Raw genomic sequence first — 18,043 nt, forward strand, 5'->3', positions numbered from 1 at the left:
ACTGGATCGTGACCCACGAATTGAAAAACACTGATCTAAAGAATTTCTTTATAGTATCCCTTGCTCTGCAATGGGAAAAATACCAAAGATATTGGATTCTAATGTGCTGTTTAATGGAACAGTAAAGCTGCCAAATACTTGGGGAGTGTATAAAGAAGAGTGAAGTTTAATACAGAGAATAGCTTAAAATCAGGGTTTTTGAGTTTGATTCTACACTGATGCATATATTCAGTTGATACTGGTGTAACTCCATTGACCTCAATGGATTTGCTGCTGATTTACACTTATGTTAAAATGGAGTCAAGCCAAAAGAATAGTGCACACGTACAGCACAGAAGAAATAACAGTGTATATAGCAGCGAAAACCTTTTAAAAAAAACTGCTTTATGTGAATTAATTAATATTAAAAGAACATTGGAATTATGTTTAGGAAAAATTATGGAAACACGTTTTGTGTGAGTATGTTAATATTTAGGGGAAACTGTTGAGGCCAACATATATAACTCTAAATATCCCAAAAAAATTTTCTGTACTATCATGATAGCAGAATAATAGATAAGATTCATTGGGTCCCCAGAATGAAAGCAGCAAAAAGGTTAGAAGTATGTCTCCAGTGCAGAACATCCCTACGGTAAAATGATTAAAAAATCAAAGGCCAGGACTGTGTGTGCACATACATAAATGTTGTGTAGTCCTTTTTGCTCCATGCTTGTGAGCAGGCATGGAAGAATCTGACTGCCTGAATCCCTGAGAGGGCAGGATTCTTGTATATTTCAGTACCCTGCCACTCACAAGAATGCCTCAGATGTGTAGAACAGAAGGACAGCAGAGCTATGCATTGTGAATTGATTAATATTTTTGAAGTCTGGGTAGTGAATAGAAGGAAAGGAATGGGCCATTAGTTGTTAAGTGTCATTTTTGATTTAGTATGAGCTGACTAATGGTGCTATGTGGGCCAGATCCAACCCAAGTGAAGTCAGTGAAAAGTTAACTTCTGTGGGATCTGGATCAGGACATATATCATCACCTCCTCACTGGCCAAGTAGGCAACATTAAAGGGTCCCCAGTATTCTGAAACAGCCTTATTCTCAACCTGCTAAAACTGTTGTCTAACGTAGCTCATAGAATAATTGAGAATAGACACTGGCTGCTTAATTTTTCTCCTGGATTAGAGTAGTTTTTTACTGCCTGTTTGTTCTTTTTTCTGCAAATTTGACAATAGAGGGAAAAAAGGAGGTTATTAGCCCTGTGAAAAACAAAATGAAGTGATAATGACCAGGTAAGTGTCTCTGGAAGGACTAGTGAAAAGTCAGTTTATCATGCTGCAGATCTTAGGGTAGGTCTACATTTAAAACACTGCAGCAGCATAGCTGCACCAGTGCACGTGAGCCAAAGTAACTCTTCAGTGAAGATGCTACTATGCCAATGGGAGAGCTTCTCCTGGCTGCATAGTTAATCCACCACCACGAGAGGCAGTAGCTATGTGTTCAGGAGAAGCCCTCCCATTGACATACTGCTGTCTACACCAGTGGTTAGGTCAGTATAACTGCATCGCTGAGGCATGTGGATTTTTTAGACCCCTGAGCAACACAGTCATACCTACGTACGTTTACAGTATAGATCTGGCCTTAGTGTGGTATTTTCTTTACTTAGAATGAACTAGGTTGAGGAGATATTTATACTATTAAGCAGTACATGTTGACTTTTTAAAGGCACAAAATTACAAAAATTTTATGGTTAGACTATTATGTAAGGAACACATAGTTTCTGTATTACACGGCTGTTCTGTTCACAATTCCTTCATTTTCACCACCCCTGCCATAACTCTCCAGTGATATGCTAAATGAAAATAATGTTCTTACCTATCCAATCAATCATTTATAAAATCCAACCCCTTCAAGTCAAAGAAATGAAAACTTCAGGTCATCAGGTTTTATCTTAACTCTGACCCCCAGATTAATACTCTTCTTTCACCAGAAACCTCAAACCCTTTTTTAAAAAATAAATATGCATTACATGGCCCAGATCCTCAGCTGATGTAGACGCATGCACTCACTTCAGTGCAGCTGTGCCCGCTTACACAAACTGAGAATCTGGATTAATATGTTCAAATTAATAACATATGATGTGTGCTTTTAAGCATTTGACTTTAGGAACTGTGATAGGCAGGTATATTGTTGTCATTTGGCAACCTTATTCAGTTTGTGAGAAATCTTTATTTTTTTGTTTTGTCCAGCTAAATGAAGACATGTCACTACATTATTTTAAAGGTGTAAGCAGTGCTGTCCAATCTAATAGTGGCTCATGCAAAGTCCTGCCTCATTTAAAGCATGGTTGACCAGATCACATATTAGCCACACATTCACATACTTTAACTCCAAATATCCTCCATTGATGGGTTGGACCCCCCTTCCAGGGTGCCACCTCATGTTCTGGGGTCCCACTGAGCCCACCAGTTCCACCAGCCTGGACTTCCTCACCCTGTTCTTGCTGTGCCAGGACCTTAAGCCTTCTCTAGCGCACACACAGGTAAGGCCACACCCAGCTGCAGACACAGACTGATATCAGTTCTGTGTGGGAAGATTCAGCTCAGGGATTTACCGGCACTCACATGCACACCTCCTTTGGGGTGTAAACCCAAAATTATATTGTCTTGCGCTGTATAGAGAGATCTGTACAGCACAAGCTCATAAAAATTGCTCCCTCCCTCAGTGTGGAGGGAGATATGCACAGCTTTTTGCGCCCCCACTCCCACCCCCGCGATATGAATTGCACAAACTAGTTTATAGAAAACAAAGACAAGTTTATTAACTACAAAGGACAGATTGTAAGTGATTATAAGGGATAGCAAACAGATCAAAGCAGATTACTGAGCAAATAAAACAAAACATGCTAGGTATAATACATTAAAGAAATTGGCTACAAATAGTAATATCTCACCCTAAATGTTTTTTATGCTGGTTGCAGAGTTTCTTGAAGGTAAACTGCACTGCTTGCAGCTTAAATCTCCTGGTATACCCTTCTCAGGCTGACTTTTCTCAGCTTGGGTCCCAGTCCTTCTCCCTACATCAGTCTTAGGTGTTTACAGCAGACATCCTGGGCGGGGATTCAATGAAGAACCAGATTACCTCACTTTCCAGCCTTAAATAGAATTTACATACAGCGGGAATCTTTTGTTTCCCAGTCTGACCCCTCACCCCCTCTTAGGGCTTGTCTACACTGGTACTTTACAGTGCTGCAACTTTCTCGCTCGGGGTGTGAAAAAACACACCCCTTAGTGCTGCAAGTTTCAGCACTGTAAAGTGCCAGTGTAGACAGTCCACCAGCGCTGGGAGCTATTCCCCTCGTGGAGGTGGGGTTTTTTATAGCACTGGGAGAGCTCTCTCCTAGCGCTGTGCCATGACCACACAAGCCACATTAAAGCACTGCCAGTGAAGACATGCCCTAAATGGAGAACACTGAAAGCCCAAGATGGGGGTCTAGTACCAGGTGATACGATCACCTGGCCCTGTAGTGTCAAAGCAGCAACCCAGGAAGCTTCTCAGGAAGGCGGGGGACTAGTATCTTCAAAGTCTTATTGTTCTTCCTAATGGCCCATTCAGGCTGATTGCCTATGGTCCAGTGGGTGTTTCCCAGGCCTTGTATACACTACAAAATTAGGTCAATTTTATAGAAGTCGATTTTTAGTGCAAACACTTTTGCAATTGATATGGAGTTTATATTCCTAACTTCAGATACAACAATGATACATGGATACAAATTGGATAATCACATTCAGTAAATCATAACCTTTCCAATGATATCTCACATGACCCATCTTGCATAAAGCATATCTGTTATGCCATACTCATATCATAATACTTTTACAAAGACTATGGGGTGCAGCATCACACTCCACATATCTATAGCCATAGCTTCACTCCAGTTGTGCCTAGAAAATGCTTAAAGGGCTGAGCAAGTTGAGGCCTTGCCTAAAAATAAAAGTTGTACCACTTTAACTAGGTACAGCGGTACAACCTTTTCCGGTCTGGATTAAGTTATATCAGTATAAGGCACATTTATACCAGTATACTTTTTCCTGTATAGGAAGGGAAATTAATTATCTGGAAAGACCTTGACAAGCTCTACATTTTACCCTTTCATTTGCCTTTGAAAACTGCCTATTCAATGACAAGGTTTTCAGCTCTGCTGAATTTTACTGTGCTTTACTAGGTTGCTAGGTTCTCACTTCTTTTCACTGGTAAAAAACAGTGAACCAGATCCCTGATGTGTTCTGGGCACCCACAACTCTCATTATTCTTGCTCCCACTGTCAGCAGAACCTGTCAGGATTTGTCCGTCCCCTTGTTCTCTTGTAATTTAACTTGGTTCTAAATGACACAGCTAACAAGATGGATTGACTTGCATTGATCTTCAAGTTAACACAAATATTCATTGGCCCATTCCTGTAGCACACTGACATGGTTTAACATTCTCCTCTTTAGATGACTGCTGCCAATTGGGGAGTGCTATCAGCCTGACCAAGGCTACTGTCACTAACTCTTCATACAAAAGGCTAGCTGGTGAATGGAAAGTGAGTAACATTTTGCATGATTCTACTGTACATCGGCTAATAGAGAAAAGTACAGCACAACTGCATGCTCATTATTTTAGACTTAAAAGGCTGAAGACTAAATCATTTGATCTTTTTAATCAAAGCTAAGGTTTTAGGGGCCCTTTGCCATATCGCTTTCATGATTACCCGTGACACAGCACTGTCACCTTGGGCAACCAGCAAGTCTCTTTAATAGGAGTAAAACCTGTAGTAGCCATTAGCAGCAGGGAGGCTTAGTCAAGGGAATTAGGAATTAGCCTTATTCTAATACCAAGAGCAGACATTTGTACCTATTCGTGCAGTGTAGCAGAGCTAAAAAAAAAACCCTTCAGGAGTTGAGAGATGGGAATAGTTTGATTTTTTTACACCAAACACTATCTGCATACATGTAGAACTAACATATCCCAAGGCTATGTTGCTTTCCCTATGTCTGACAAGGTAGGTTTTCTTTTTCTTTTTTAAAACTTGATGAGAGTTTAAAGCTAAATGAACTGGAGGCTGTTGGAATGGGGAATCTGTGGCATTATCTGTCCAAAACCCCCCCAAAAACTTGTGATATGGAGCTTTGGCAAACCGGCATGCTGTAAGGGTTCGCCTTGCCCGTTGCTCTGCCAGTTTGAGGAAAGCGGTAATTCTCATTATCCCTTCCCTAATTGTTTATGTGCAAAGTGTGCAGTGTTGATCACAACCTCTTGGTGTTAGATTTCTGGCACGTTGTCACCATTCTGAATGTTGGAATTAAGGTTTAACTTGTTCAAGAAGGACTTTAGCTGTTCTCTGAATGCATAACTTCAAATTGATATTTGTAGTACATTTTACCTAAATCAAGAGAGATCATATCCAGGTATATCTGTCAATTGAGTATCTTTACTAGTAATCATCCATCCAATACTCATGAATTATTAGATCTAAGCTATTAGTTTGATGAAGAATGTTTTAGGAGACGCATCAGCTCACACAAATTACTTTTGCTGTGTAGTTGACCCATCAAAGTTCAGGTTCCTTAAGTGTCTTCCATGCTTTCTACACCTGATTGTTTCACCAGGCAGTTTCATTTCCCACAGAGTGATGCTGTATTACATTTTGGTTTTAATTAAAATGCACTGAATGTTGTCAGTAGGATTTTTAAAAATATTAATGATAAAGATGGTTTTCCTTTTGAAAGTTCTGTCTGCAGTTCTGTTACTGGAAGAGGAGGTTCTAAAATTAATCATATCTGCAACATTTAAAACCAAAGGGAGGCTTTCATAGCGTGAAATAAAGCCATTTCCCCTAGAATTACAGAATAGAAGATGCAAATAAGGAACTCTGCAGTTTTGTGTCCACATTGGGACTGATCTTGCTTTCAATCTGGCTCCAGAACTGCAGTGAGAATGTAGAGAAAAATCTAAGACCCGTTACAGTGGCATTGTGCACACAACAGACTAATACTGCTCAGATCAAATGAAGACTTGAGTCAATATTTCTTCCACATTTCTGCCTATTTACAGGGAGATGTATCATACCACAGATTTTTTTTAAGCAGCACTCCCCTTTGACACCAGTGGAGAAATATGGCCCATAGTATTTATCTGACAGTCCACGGCTCCCAACCTTTATTGGTTTATGTACCACTTCTAACAAATTTGTTACGAAGTGAATGGATGGAACAGCAAGGTCATGCAACACCAGTGATACATGTACTACAGTTTGGGACCCCGGCAGAGGATACAAAATCTGCACGTGCTTCCTTATGATCCATTGTGATACCACAAATCTGAGTCCTATTTAAAACAGAGAGAGAGAGAGAATGTTGTAGTGAGGAGTATAACTGTCCACAAGCTATCGGCATCTACCTGCCAATGTAGTAAAACACACATGCACTTTGTTGATATACTTGAGAGACTAAAAAGACACTTTCACCTGGGGATGTCCATGCTGCGGCTAGGAGTGGTGGTTCCCAGCACAGGTAGACAGATTTACGCTTGCTCAGCTCAAGCTAGTATTCTAAAAATAGCACCATGGATATTGCAGTACTAGATATCTCAGACCAGTGTCCTTAGCTTGAACCCAGGGCATTGAGAGGGCTTGGACTTGGCAGCTAGCCTGAGCTGAGCTGAGGCTGCTTGTTGAAGAAAGAAGAGGAGAGAATTAAAATGGGAGAGAAAATAATATATTGAAATTAGGACAAAGAAAGAAATAGGTGGCTGATGTTTCAGGTGCCCAGGGCAGCTGGCAGAGAGGTAAATCACTGTGGGGCAGGGGGCGGGACTGGGGAAGACCCAGCTGGTGGCTCCTACCCTGTGGTGGGCTCAGCTCCTAGTCCCAGCTGGGTTGGGGAGGATGGGACTTCCTCTTCCTGTACACCACATCTGGGACCGGGCTAGACCCACCCCCAGATTTCTCCCTCGGCTGCAGAAAGCTCTGCAAACTCTCCCTGCTACTTCCTGCACCCATCACTGCTCATCTGTAAATTAAATCCAGATTCATAATTTTACTTAATTTTGTCACCTTTATAAAATAGTCTTATTTTGTACTTCCTTTAGGCTCCTGTACTTTATGAGGAGTACATCTGCTCCCTTTAAAGTCAACAGCAAAACTCCCATTATGATGTATTTGTCAGGAATTTTCTTTCTTTTGTGAAACAGCACAGGAACAGCATTGTACTTCAGAGGAATCCTGCAGATTCTAGGCAAGCAAAACCCACATTGACTTCATTGAGAGTGAAATTCAACCCAGGGCAGAGGGCCAGCACCGAGGTCTATTGCACACGTCAGTCCTCTCAGATATGCCTTGTGCTGGCTTTCTGAAGTGGGACAAATTTCACACAGGGAGTTTTACCTACATAAGGGCTGCAGGACCATACCCAGTAAGCAGTACTAGAAATTTCCCCTGTGAGAGATTGCTACAAAACTTCTGGTAGCAAAAACCAAAAGTGGAGGAACTGCATTTGTGTACATTAAAATCTCTTCTGGTGTTCAAGATATTTTCTTCCTCTTATGCTGAGTGAATGAGAGACAATAGCTGGAGAAATCTTAGAAATCATTCATTATGCACAAATTTACTTTGAAAGCCATGTTTTCTCTAATCAAATATTTACCAAAGATTTTTTTCCCATTGCATTTTTGTTTCTTTAGAGGGATTTCTTTAGAGGAAAATAGCCCTCAGTCAATTGATTAGAAAGTATTTATTGGGAAGAATTCCCTATCAATGTACACCAGCTGGGCACATGCCTTTTTACTGGTGCAGCTTCTGTGTATGCCATTACTGAGCCAGTGAGCTAGAAACATGAAGTTATTCCTCTTTAAAAATTTAAGCCCTGATGCAGAATAGTTTTGAAACTTGCACAAGCAGAGAGAGTCTGATGGTTACATGAAGAGACAGTTACTCCCCTATGCAAAGACCCTACTAGTCTAGCACTGCTCCCATCCCCCTTTACAGTAGTGGCTCTTCAGACATTTGCACATTGGCAGTTATCATTTATATGCACTTCAGAAATAGTTTGGGGTTTAAAAAAATTGTAATTTATGACCAGCTCAATCTCTGAAGGATAATGGGGGTTTAAAGGTGTAACTGAAGGCATTGTTATTTGCAGACAAGGGGCTTACACAAGTGGAACTGGGGTAATGTGACCTGCTGCATCTCAGTCACTGGTGGAAAAACAGGGGGAAACAACATTACTTTCTTTTTCCTCCTTCCATCAAAATTTTCTCTGCATCTTGCTGTCAGGAGGGAAGATTCCTTCATCTTCCCACTAGAAGAAAACCCATTGTGCTGCCCAGTACTTAACCTTTGTGCTGAAGTATAGAATTTGGCTCTAAATGGAAAGTCAGTGAAAGTCATTGAGCCAGTGTTCTTCACTCATGCACTTAGGCAAATTTTTCAGAGCCCAAATGCTAATTCCTAGACAGCACAAAAGGCTGTGAGCTGTAATATCACTACACTGATTTACTGGGTTTCATGAACATATACAGTACAATTTAAGGATTTATTTAAAGACTAGTTTCATTCTGACCCCACTTTAATTTCCATTCACTGGAACAGGAGAACACCAACACATCTGCAATGTGGGGAGGGACGGGCCATTTCAACAGAGCTGAGTTTTATGCTCTCAGTTCTTCCACAAGCAAGTGGGTAACTGTAGTCCTAGCTGAAGGCTAGGGGAAGATTAGTTTACTTCAGTGGACTTACAATAAAGCTAGGACCAATTTATGTCATGGACTAATCCAAATGGGATCCTATTACAGCAAGGTCAGGTGGGATTGTACTAGTTTTTGATTGCCTCAGTTTGTTCTTTTGACTTTTTCCATTTTGTGTATTGTTAAGCATTTCATGTCTTTACCTGTGCCCCTCTGAGACTTCTCAGTTACCAAAGAGATTGCGAGTAGTCAAACAAAACGTTTGTAGATGGTAATTGGGAGAGTGGCTATGACTAGAAGGGGTCATATCTCTCACTGAAATCCAGAGAGTAGCAAATGAAAGTCGTTACAATTTGTCAGCAATTTGGAGATTAATGTGAAATAGATTGGCCAACTGGAGTATATTATTGCCGAAGTGTTCTTAGCACAAATAGTTGGAAAAGCTGTAACTGATGTAGAAGCTGGTGACTGTGAATTCCCAATCCAGTATCTGGTGGATAAGTGTCCATGTCATAAAAATAGCCATCACAACCAGTATTAATCTGCACTATATCAGGAGAAAAAGCAAGGCTTAATTGGTGGGGACACATGTGGTATACCTTCCAGGATTGAATAAAAATTACAAGGCAGTGTGGGAAAGACTATATTTTCACAAGCCATATTTTACCTGTTCTGTAGCTGAACAGAGGATTTGTGCTTCCAGTGACTAATATGACACCTTTCACCACTGATAACACACAGGATCTGATTTCTTATTCATCAGATAAAAGGGATCATGTGTTCCAAACTGTCCGTTAGTGAGAATGCATGGCATTGTCTTTCTCAGGCATGAGTATTTAAGTAACCCTTACTGAACATCACCTATGAAATCAGGCAAAAAAACAAACAAACACCTTCATTTTTTCTCTTATTCTTTCATCTGGCTATTGAACATAAATGGCGATAAAAAGTACCATAGCTTTTTGTGGCTTATGTAAAGCAATCTTCAGTCATTCATTAGGTAAAGAGATGGACTCTAAAAAGTTGCACTATGGTTCTGAATGTTTGAGGTTAGGTGCCTGTAGTTCTGATGAATTCTAGCACTACAAGAACAATACAGAAGATGTGATCAGTGTTATTGACACCATAAGTTTGTGCATTGCACTTCCTGCTAGCGATGAATAAACCCCTAAAATTGGGAGGTTTGGTTCAAATAACCTTCCTTTCTGCTGACCACTTGCTTAGCCATTCCTCTGATTTGCTCATTCCCTCAACTCTAAATAAAGTTTGCAAAGCACTTTGAAAATATAAAATGCTTGATAAATGTTGAGATTTCTTACTTTGACAGTTTTTGACCCCCCTCTCTGTTGACAGTTGTGCTGGGATTGTAAACTGTCAATATCACTGAGACCATAACAATCGGGGGGAGGGGAGGATGGTGAGAAACAGTGTCAGCATGTTTTGATACTGAAAATAATAATAGTAATAATAATAATAATTAATAATAGTAATTATTTCCATCCAAGGATCCCAGAGCACTTTTCAAACATTAATGAACTTAGAGTCCCAGGTGAGTAAATATTATCCCTGTTGTACAAATGAGGAAATGAAAGCAGAGATGGGTCAAAGGACTTGCTCAGGATTACATAGTGTGACAGGGCAAGGCCAGATGGCTATGGAAAAGTAGTGGGAGATAGATATATTAGCTCCAGGCTAAACAAATCCCTGGCACCAGGATAAGTGAAATGGCAGCTGCTCCAGGTCAATTAAGACACCTGGGGCCAATTAAGAACTTTCCAGAAGGCAGGGAGAAGGCTAGGTTGATTGGGACACCTGAAGCCAATCAGGGGCTGGCTGAAACTAGTTAAAAGCCTCCCAGTTAGTCAGGTAGGGGTGCATGTCAGGAGCTGTGGGAGGAAGTTGCACTGTTGGAGAGACTGAGTAGTACACACCATATCAGGCACAAGGAAGGAGGCCCTGAGGTAAGGGTAAAGTGGAGCTTGAGGAAGTGAGGGCTGCTGTGGGGGAAGTAGCCCAGGGAATTGTATGTGTTATGTTTCTAAAAGATCAGCTACCATAGCTGATACTATTAGGGTCCCTGGGCTGGAGCCTGGAGTAGAGGGTGGGCCCGGGCTCCCCCCCCCCCCACACACCTTTGCCCCCTGATTAATCACTGAGACTGGGAAACAACAGAAACCGTGCAAGGAAGGATAACTTCTCCTCACCTCCCTCGCTGGCTTATGATGAAAATGGCACAGTAGACTGTAACCCTTGTCTCTAGAGAGAGAAGGGTTATGTGGAGGATCACAGTGAGCCTCTGAGGCTAGCGAAATCCGCCAGGAAACATGGGACCCACGGAGGCAAGGACAGAGCTTTGTCACAATAGAGAGGCATTGACAGAGCCAGGAATAGAACCCAGACCACTTGACTGGCTGATAAAAGTAAATTTAGGGTGGAGCATAGCTTTTATCATTTTTTTCAGCCAGTCCAAGGGTTTCAATAACCGACACACTAAAAACATCCTAATTTGATCTCATCTAGCTCTCATGAGTCACATTTTCAACTGAATTGCCATCTAAAATATGCCATGACTTGTTCACTCAATAGCTGGTTGCTTCGACAGATACACAGGATCACCTATATGTTGTGATTTTTGAAACATTGTTATGCATGTCTGCTTCCAAGTTAATCATTAGTTTATTTATGTTCGAATAAATAAAAAAAATAAATTTGACAGAAGTAAAAATAATAACATTCCATTTTACCCAAAAATGTAGTTTATTCTTCTTCCTTTTCCTGCTATTACCATTTACTTAGACTTTACTGTGGCCTGTTTTAGAATATCTGTGATGCAAGCCATACGTTGTAGAGAATTATGTTTGCTGAGTGACTGTTTATACAATATCATAAACAGAAATTATGCTTCATGGTAGACTTTTTAAATAGTTTGAAATTATTCTGGCAACTCTTAGGCTAGTAATTAGTCACTTTCTCTCTTGGAGTACATCTAGACAGGGATAAAAGACCCACGGTGTGACTGCAGTTGGCCTGGGTCAGCAGACTCGGGCACAGCCTGTAGGGCTAAAAATCGCTGTGTAGATGTTTGGGGTTGGGCTTGAGTCTGAGCTCTGGGACCCTTCACCCTCACAGGGTCCCAGAGCTCAGGCAGTTTTTAGCCCTGCAGCCGAACCCCTCAAGCCCAATGGCTGGCCAGGGTCAGCTGACTTGATTTTTTTTTATCCCTGTGTAGTCATACCGTTAATGACATATGAGTTTATATGAGAATGCGTGCTTTCGTCTTGAAAGATTCCCAGGGAAATCTGTTTTCTTCATTTAGACTAAATTAAAGTGATTCCAGACTGAATCTTGTGAAATCCATTAGTCTTTCAAACAGAAAAGTGTGTTTCTATTAACTGAACAGCAGTCTTGTCTCTGGATATTTCATCCCAAAGAGTGGAAAATCTGTGTGAATAATTCATGATGAATCATTCTATTAACTTCACCGCTTTTTCTGTTTATGAATTGTCTATGAGCAGATCAAAATTGTCAACTGAATAATTTCTCTGAATAATTTTGGAATGTTTATGAAACAGTTTGTTGCATGGATTTATATTCTAAATTCAGTTTGTTGCTTGGTATTGATTTGAAGTCATATGTCAAATTGTATATTTCTGTTTCCTGGCTGGATCACCATAGCTCTTAAAATTGAATTTCTGGTATAAATACTCATGCTTCTGTATTAAAAACACAGATTCCCATAAAAAATCTCAAGTATTTGTTTGTGTTGTTTCCATGAATATTCCTGTCAGTAAATTCATTCCTTACAGTTTATCAACACAGGGAGTTATCCTGAAATAATTATTCTGGATTAACTATTGCTGATTTATCTCTATGTATGGAAGTTCTTATTCCAGAGTAAGAGTAGTTTATTTTATTCCAAATTAGTTTTTATTCTGGATTAACTTTCATGTGTAGATAAATTTAGAATATTCATGGAAAAACATTGGACATAAACACAGGTCAAGCAAATTTTATTTTGAAAATGTCTAAAAGAAATTCTTTGCAGTGTTGCACAGCTCTCTGAGGAAAAGGTCTTGTCTAGTGCTTTAATCACTGGCCTTGGGAGCAGTTTTTCGAACAGAAAATGCAGTTTCTGCAAAATGCAGAATACAATACAGTTTCCTCTCTGACTCAAGTGCATCATGCACTATGGGAGATGTAGTCCAACCAGGGATCTCTGCCTGTAGGAGAGAATGGGGGCCTGAACTAGAACTCCCAAAATAACATAGAGGAGAGTGGGGGTTGGGGCCAGAAGCTCCCTGTGAATGGGAGGACAGATGGATAGGAGGGGGAGCAAGTGAAGGTACTGAGATTTTGGAGAAGGGAGGAAGGCAGACATCTCCAGGCTGGGAAGGATGATCCTGGTGTTGCTACCTCCTAATGCGCCCATTCCAGCACCTCTGGGTCCTGCTCCCTGCTCTCCAGCTCAATCTCAAGTGCTGCAGCAACCTCTCCAGCCCCTCTGGGTCCCTCTCTCACCTTTGCCTCATCCCCTGTGCAAATTTACATGGGGGCAAACCCACAACAATATTTCCATTGCAGAAGCATTCACCTCTCCCCTGCCCCACTAGTTCCACTACCCCTGGGGGAGAACAAGGGCATCAGGCTCCCACAAGAGACTCCCAGGTGTCACTGTGGCACAATAGGAAAATACAATTTAATGTTGAACTGACTCAAAATGCTTCATTTTGAGTCAGTTCAACCAACAGAAACAGAACATTTAGATTTGGGGAATATGGAAATGTTTTGGTTTTGATCAAAAATGTCAACACAAAACATTTGACCATTTTCTAATAACATTTTTTAAAATTTATGTTCTGTGTAAAATTTTAAAATTTCAACTTTTTCCTGATTTGCGATAAAAACAGATGTTGGAATTTCCTGAAGGACGGAAATCCTGAGTTTTCAACAGCTCTGCTGCTGGGTTTTAGTTCCAGACTTTTACCATTTCCCTTGACGGTCTTAGGACAGTCACTTATGGCCAGATTTTCACAAGACCTCAGCTCTCATTTACTCACCCAAGTAGATCCGGCCACTTTATTAAGGTGTCTATATGGGAACTGAGGTTTCTTGAAAATCTGGCCTTAACAAATCTGCCTCGGTTTCCCCATGTGGATGATGAAAACAGTAATGGTTAGCTAACTCTCTGATGTGTTGTGAGATTAATTAGTAAATATTTGTAAAGTGCTATGTGAATGCTAAGCAGTGTTACTGAAAGAGCAAAATATCCCTTGCATTCCTTAATTAATTCAGCCCTCCCCGCCCCAGGTAACATGCTAGGATGGGGCAGCAGCACTCTCCCGAGTCCAGGCAGCCTCTGGCCACGCAGCCTGGGAGGGGACGCTGCCTGGAGTGGTGCAGAGCAGCAGGACAGAGCCCCACCCCGCAGGTAATGTGGGATGGGGAAGGGACAGGATGGGGAGAGCATGGGGGCCCCGGGCTGAGGGTGGGGCAGGGATGAGTCACATGAGGGTGTCATGTAGGGGTGTCACATGGTGAGGCCATGTGCCCCCCTTTGGCTGGTGCCCCCTTTGTGTCCCTCCCCACTAGTTGCCATTAGCTAGTACCATTTAACAGGATGCAGCAATCCTGATTGAGTTTATATAAACATGGAAATGCCCTAATGACCTTCACTGGAATTTGTGCAGCTGTACTATGATAAAACAATAGGCTATCTAAAAAAGGAACTTTATTGAGGGTTTCAGTTGAGGTCTGATTTAATGCTCTAAAGCACTGAGTTCAATATAGCAAAGTCCAAGAAAGATTCTAAGTATACGTCTAATTTCTTAGAAAGAAACACTTTAAAGTCTGGATTAATGGAAAGCCTAACTCGGAAAAACCCATTAAAAAGCTAAGCTATGTTTGTTCCAGTATGAATGAATAGGGTACAGGGAGAAATCCATTTTAGCTGGCTCTCAGGGGCAGAGGACAGGTTTGCTGCAGCAGTACCTTTTGCAGCCTGAGTATACAAGGCAACACACGCCCAAGGGCCAAGCCTGTAGATGGCTTCCCCTCCTTGAGATGGACTGGCAGACAACAGGAGATGGAGGGTGAGGGTCAGCGGATCCTGTAAGTGTCACATAGGGAAAGTCCTACAGAATGTTATAGGGTTCAATAGCACTTGTTCTGAAGACCCATAACATTTAACAGAAAATGATCCCCCCCGATGTCGATTTTTTTTTTTTACACCAAGCCATACAGCTCTATAGCGCAGATAAAATTCTCTTTTAAATTCTAGAGGAGGCTTCAAAAAGTTCTATTAACTTCTACAGAACAGATTCATGCTAGTTAATTTTCTATTAACTTCTATAGAACTTTTTCATTGTGAAGGACAGTGAACACCCAGTGAAGGAAAAAGGAGTAGGGGAAAGTGAACAGCAGCCCATCCCTCAGCAGATTCCATTAAATATGAAGGGTCCTGCCGCATAAAATGTTTCCAACATGTTGCATAGTATATGGGATGACCGTTAGTTAGCTAATTCTGTTAAGGCCTGATCCTGCAAGCCATATTCAAAGTAGTAGTCCCACTGGCTTTACTAAATAACAAGATAAGACTCTCAGCGGTGTTCCAGCATTGCCAAAGAGGAAAAGAGGTAAGAGCCAGATGTTTGACTTCTCCAGGAGTGGACTTAGCATATGAGTAAGGGTTGCAACTTGGGCCTTAATATCCTAAAATGCATTAAACCTGAACCTGCTGATTTGAATGTGTGCACATTTTCCAGAGTTCCTGGGTTATCTGTGTGTTAGTTTTTCATTATTGCATAATTGTGTGAATTGCTTTCCTCCTCTGCACCCCCCATTAAAGACAGATGTTCAAAGTCACAGGCCTTGGTGTTCTGTTGAATGCACTGTTGTACAGATAACTTTGTTTTTGTATTTTCAAGTTAATCAGATTTGTGATTATTTCAAACAAATATAGTGTAATATAAAATAAGTGTAACACATTTGAATAAGCTGTAATATATCTACATTTCAGAACTAAGGCCGCGCCATAGTGGTGGTGCAACGCATACACAAACTAAGCTCTAAAATGCTCCATTGTTTTCCTTCCAGAAGACATAATTCTACAAAATACCCAGCAGATGGTGCTGCTGATATTAAAAAGTGCTGTTTGTGAGTGAGAGAAGCAAGCTGGAAAATGTTAAGGATAGAAAATGTTCACCTTTAAAAGTAACAGAGCAAAGTGGTAATGTGAAATATTTATTTGGCCTTCCAAAGCTAGACCGTATTTATCTGCATCATAATGCTTTGAGTGATATACAGTTTGGTGGTCAGCAAAGTGGTCAATGGAATGGAATGCACTGAAGAAGTGGGTTTTTTTACCCACGAAAGTTTATGCCCAAATAAATCTGTTAATTTTTAAGTTGCCACCAGACTCCTTCTTTTTCAGGAAGATGCTTTGTCGTAAATGTATACATGTAGGAACAAAGAACACAGGCCATATTTACAGGATGAGGGACTCTGTCCTGGGAAGGAGTGATGGTGAAAAAGATGTGGGTGTTGTGCATAATCCACTAAACATGAGCTTCCAGTGTGATGCTGTGGTCAAAAGATCCTGGGATGCATTAATACAAGGTATTTGGCATTGGTGAGACAGCTGCTGGAATACTGTGTCCAGTTCTGGTGCCCATAATTCAAGAAGGGTGCTGATAAATTGGAGAGGGTTCAGAGAAGAGCCATGAGAATAATTAAAGGATTAGAAAATGTGCCTTATAGTGATAGACACAAGGAACTCTGACTATTTAGCTTAACAATGAGAAGGTCAAGAGGAGATTTCATTGCAATCTATAAATATCTACATGAGGAACAAATATTTAATAATGGATTCTTCATTTCTCTGCTAGATTGTAACAATCCAATGGCTGGAAGTTGAAGCTAGACAAAGTCAGACTGGAAGTATGGCTTAAATGTTTAACATTAAGAGTAATTAACCATTGTAACAATTTGCCAAAGATGGATGTTTTTCTAAGAGAAAAGGAGTACTTGTGGCACCTAAGAGACTAACCAATTTATTTGAGCATAAGCTTTCGTGAGCTATTTTGCGAATACAGACTAACACAGCTGTTACTCTGAAACTTTTCTAAGAGAGATGCTCTAGGAATTATTTTGGGAAGGTTCTATGGCCTGTGTTATACAGGAGGTCAAACTAGATGATCATAATGGTCCCTCTTGAGGACACCAAACTGCCAGGTTCTTGGATGCTCACTCTCAGCTTGCACTGATATCAGTTGGAGTTCAGGGGAACTTTGTTCCTTGCAGGACTGAGCCCTGAGCAAAATAGGAGAAATGCCAAATTGCTTCATTTTCTATAACGATCAGGAACTTGTGAGCTAGTTGGAGTTTTAACATAACAAATGGGCATACAGAAGATCTAGTTGGGGGATGATTTTTTTTACCGTGAAAATTGTCATAGAATTTTTTTTCTTGTTTTCTTTTAAAAAAAAAAGACCAAAATTTTGATTGAAATGCTCAGTGGCAATTTTTGGTTTTCAAGAAATCTGTTTTTTTGTTTGTTCGTTTGTTTTTGGATGAAAACCCAGATATGTTTGATGAAAACTGAATTTTTGACAGATTTCCATACAGTCAAAAAGCCATTTTCTCATGAAAAAATGGTTTTGATGGAAATTTTTTGACCAGCTCTAGCATACAGCACTACCTTCTCAGAATCATGCCATTCCTCTCTCCTTAAAGAAACTAGTTGATACCTGGGTTTATTTCTAACATCTAGTTACATGGAATAGAATGTAAATACCTCAAGACTACCTTACCCTCCACAAATTTGGTGGGATGCCAGAGAAAGATGTAAAATAAAAACAGCAGGGTGGTCTCTTTCCAACTCCTCATTCCTGAACACTTAATCTGTGTAGAAATGCAAGACTATTTACCCTCTAAAAAAGGTCAATTTTTCTTGCCTTTGGTGATCTGTATAACACAGAAATTATTCTCTACAGAAATAAATTCAGTTTCAACATAATGAATGTGAGTGATAGAGTATTATACTTGTATTCGGTTTAACATACACCAGGCAGGCTGCCTACTAAAAGGATATAAAAATATTTAGTAAATAAAAATGTACCACTAGAAAGTTCTTTATAGATTTTTTTGTTAGTGGCTTATCCTGTCTAAATCTTTTTTACATTAGTTCCTTAGTCATAAGTTTTACAAAAGAAGGGAGACAGAGCTACCTGTATAATTGTAATGGCACAGCTGCCTTGCTGAGATAAGAATTTACTAGGATTGCCCTAGCAGCTTCCTGTTCTGAGGTTGCAATGGTCAATTTAACAAAAGCAGCA

At 40.5% G+C, this 18,043-nt stretch overlaps 1 protein-coding gene across 1 annotated transcript in view; it reads left to right on the plus strand.

The window, feature by feature from the left end:
• The first annotated feature begins 4,896 nt into the window (after positions 1 to 4,896).
• TRPM1 (transient receptor potential cation channel subfamily M member 1) overlaps positions 4,897 to 18,043 on the plus strand; it is a 168,206-nt gene continuing 155,059 nt past the window's right edge. Inside the window, exon 1 of the mRNA XM_075133020.1 lies at positions 4,897 to 5,031. Within this exon, the coding sequence (XP_074989121.1) occupies positions 5,020 to 5,031 (12 nt within the window). The 5' untranslated portion in view covers positions 4,897 to 5,019. The remainder of the gene's footprint in view (positions 5,032 to 18,043) is intronic.

This window comes from Caretta caretta, chromosome 10 (genome assembly GCF_965140235.1).
Source record: "Caretta caretta isolate rCarCar2 chromosome 10, rCarCar1.hap1, whole genome shotgun sequence".
Lineage (NCBI taxonomy): Eukaryota > Metazoa > Chordata > Testudines > Cheloniidae > Caretta > Caretta caretta.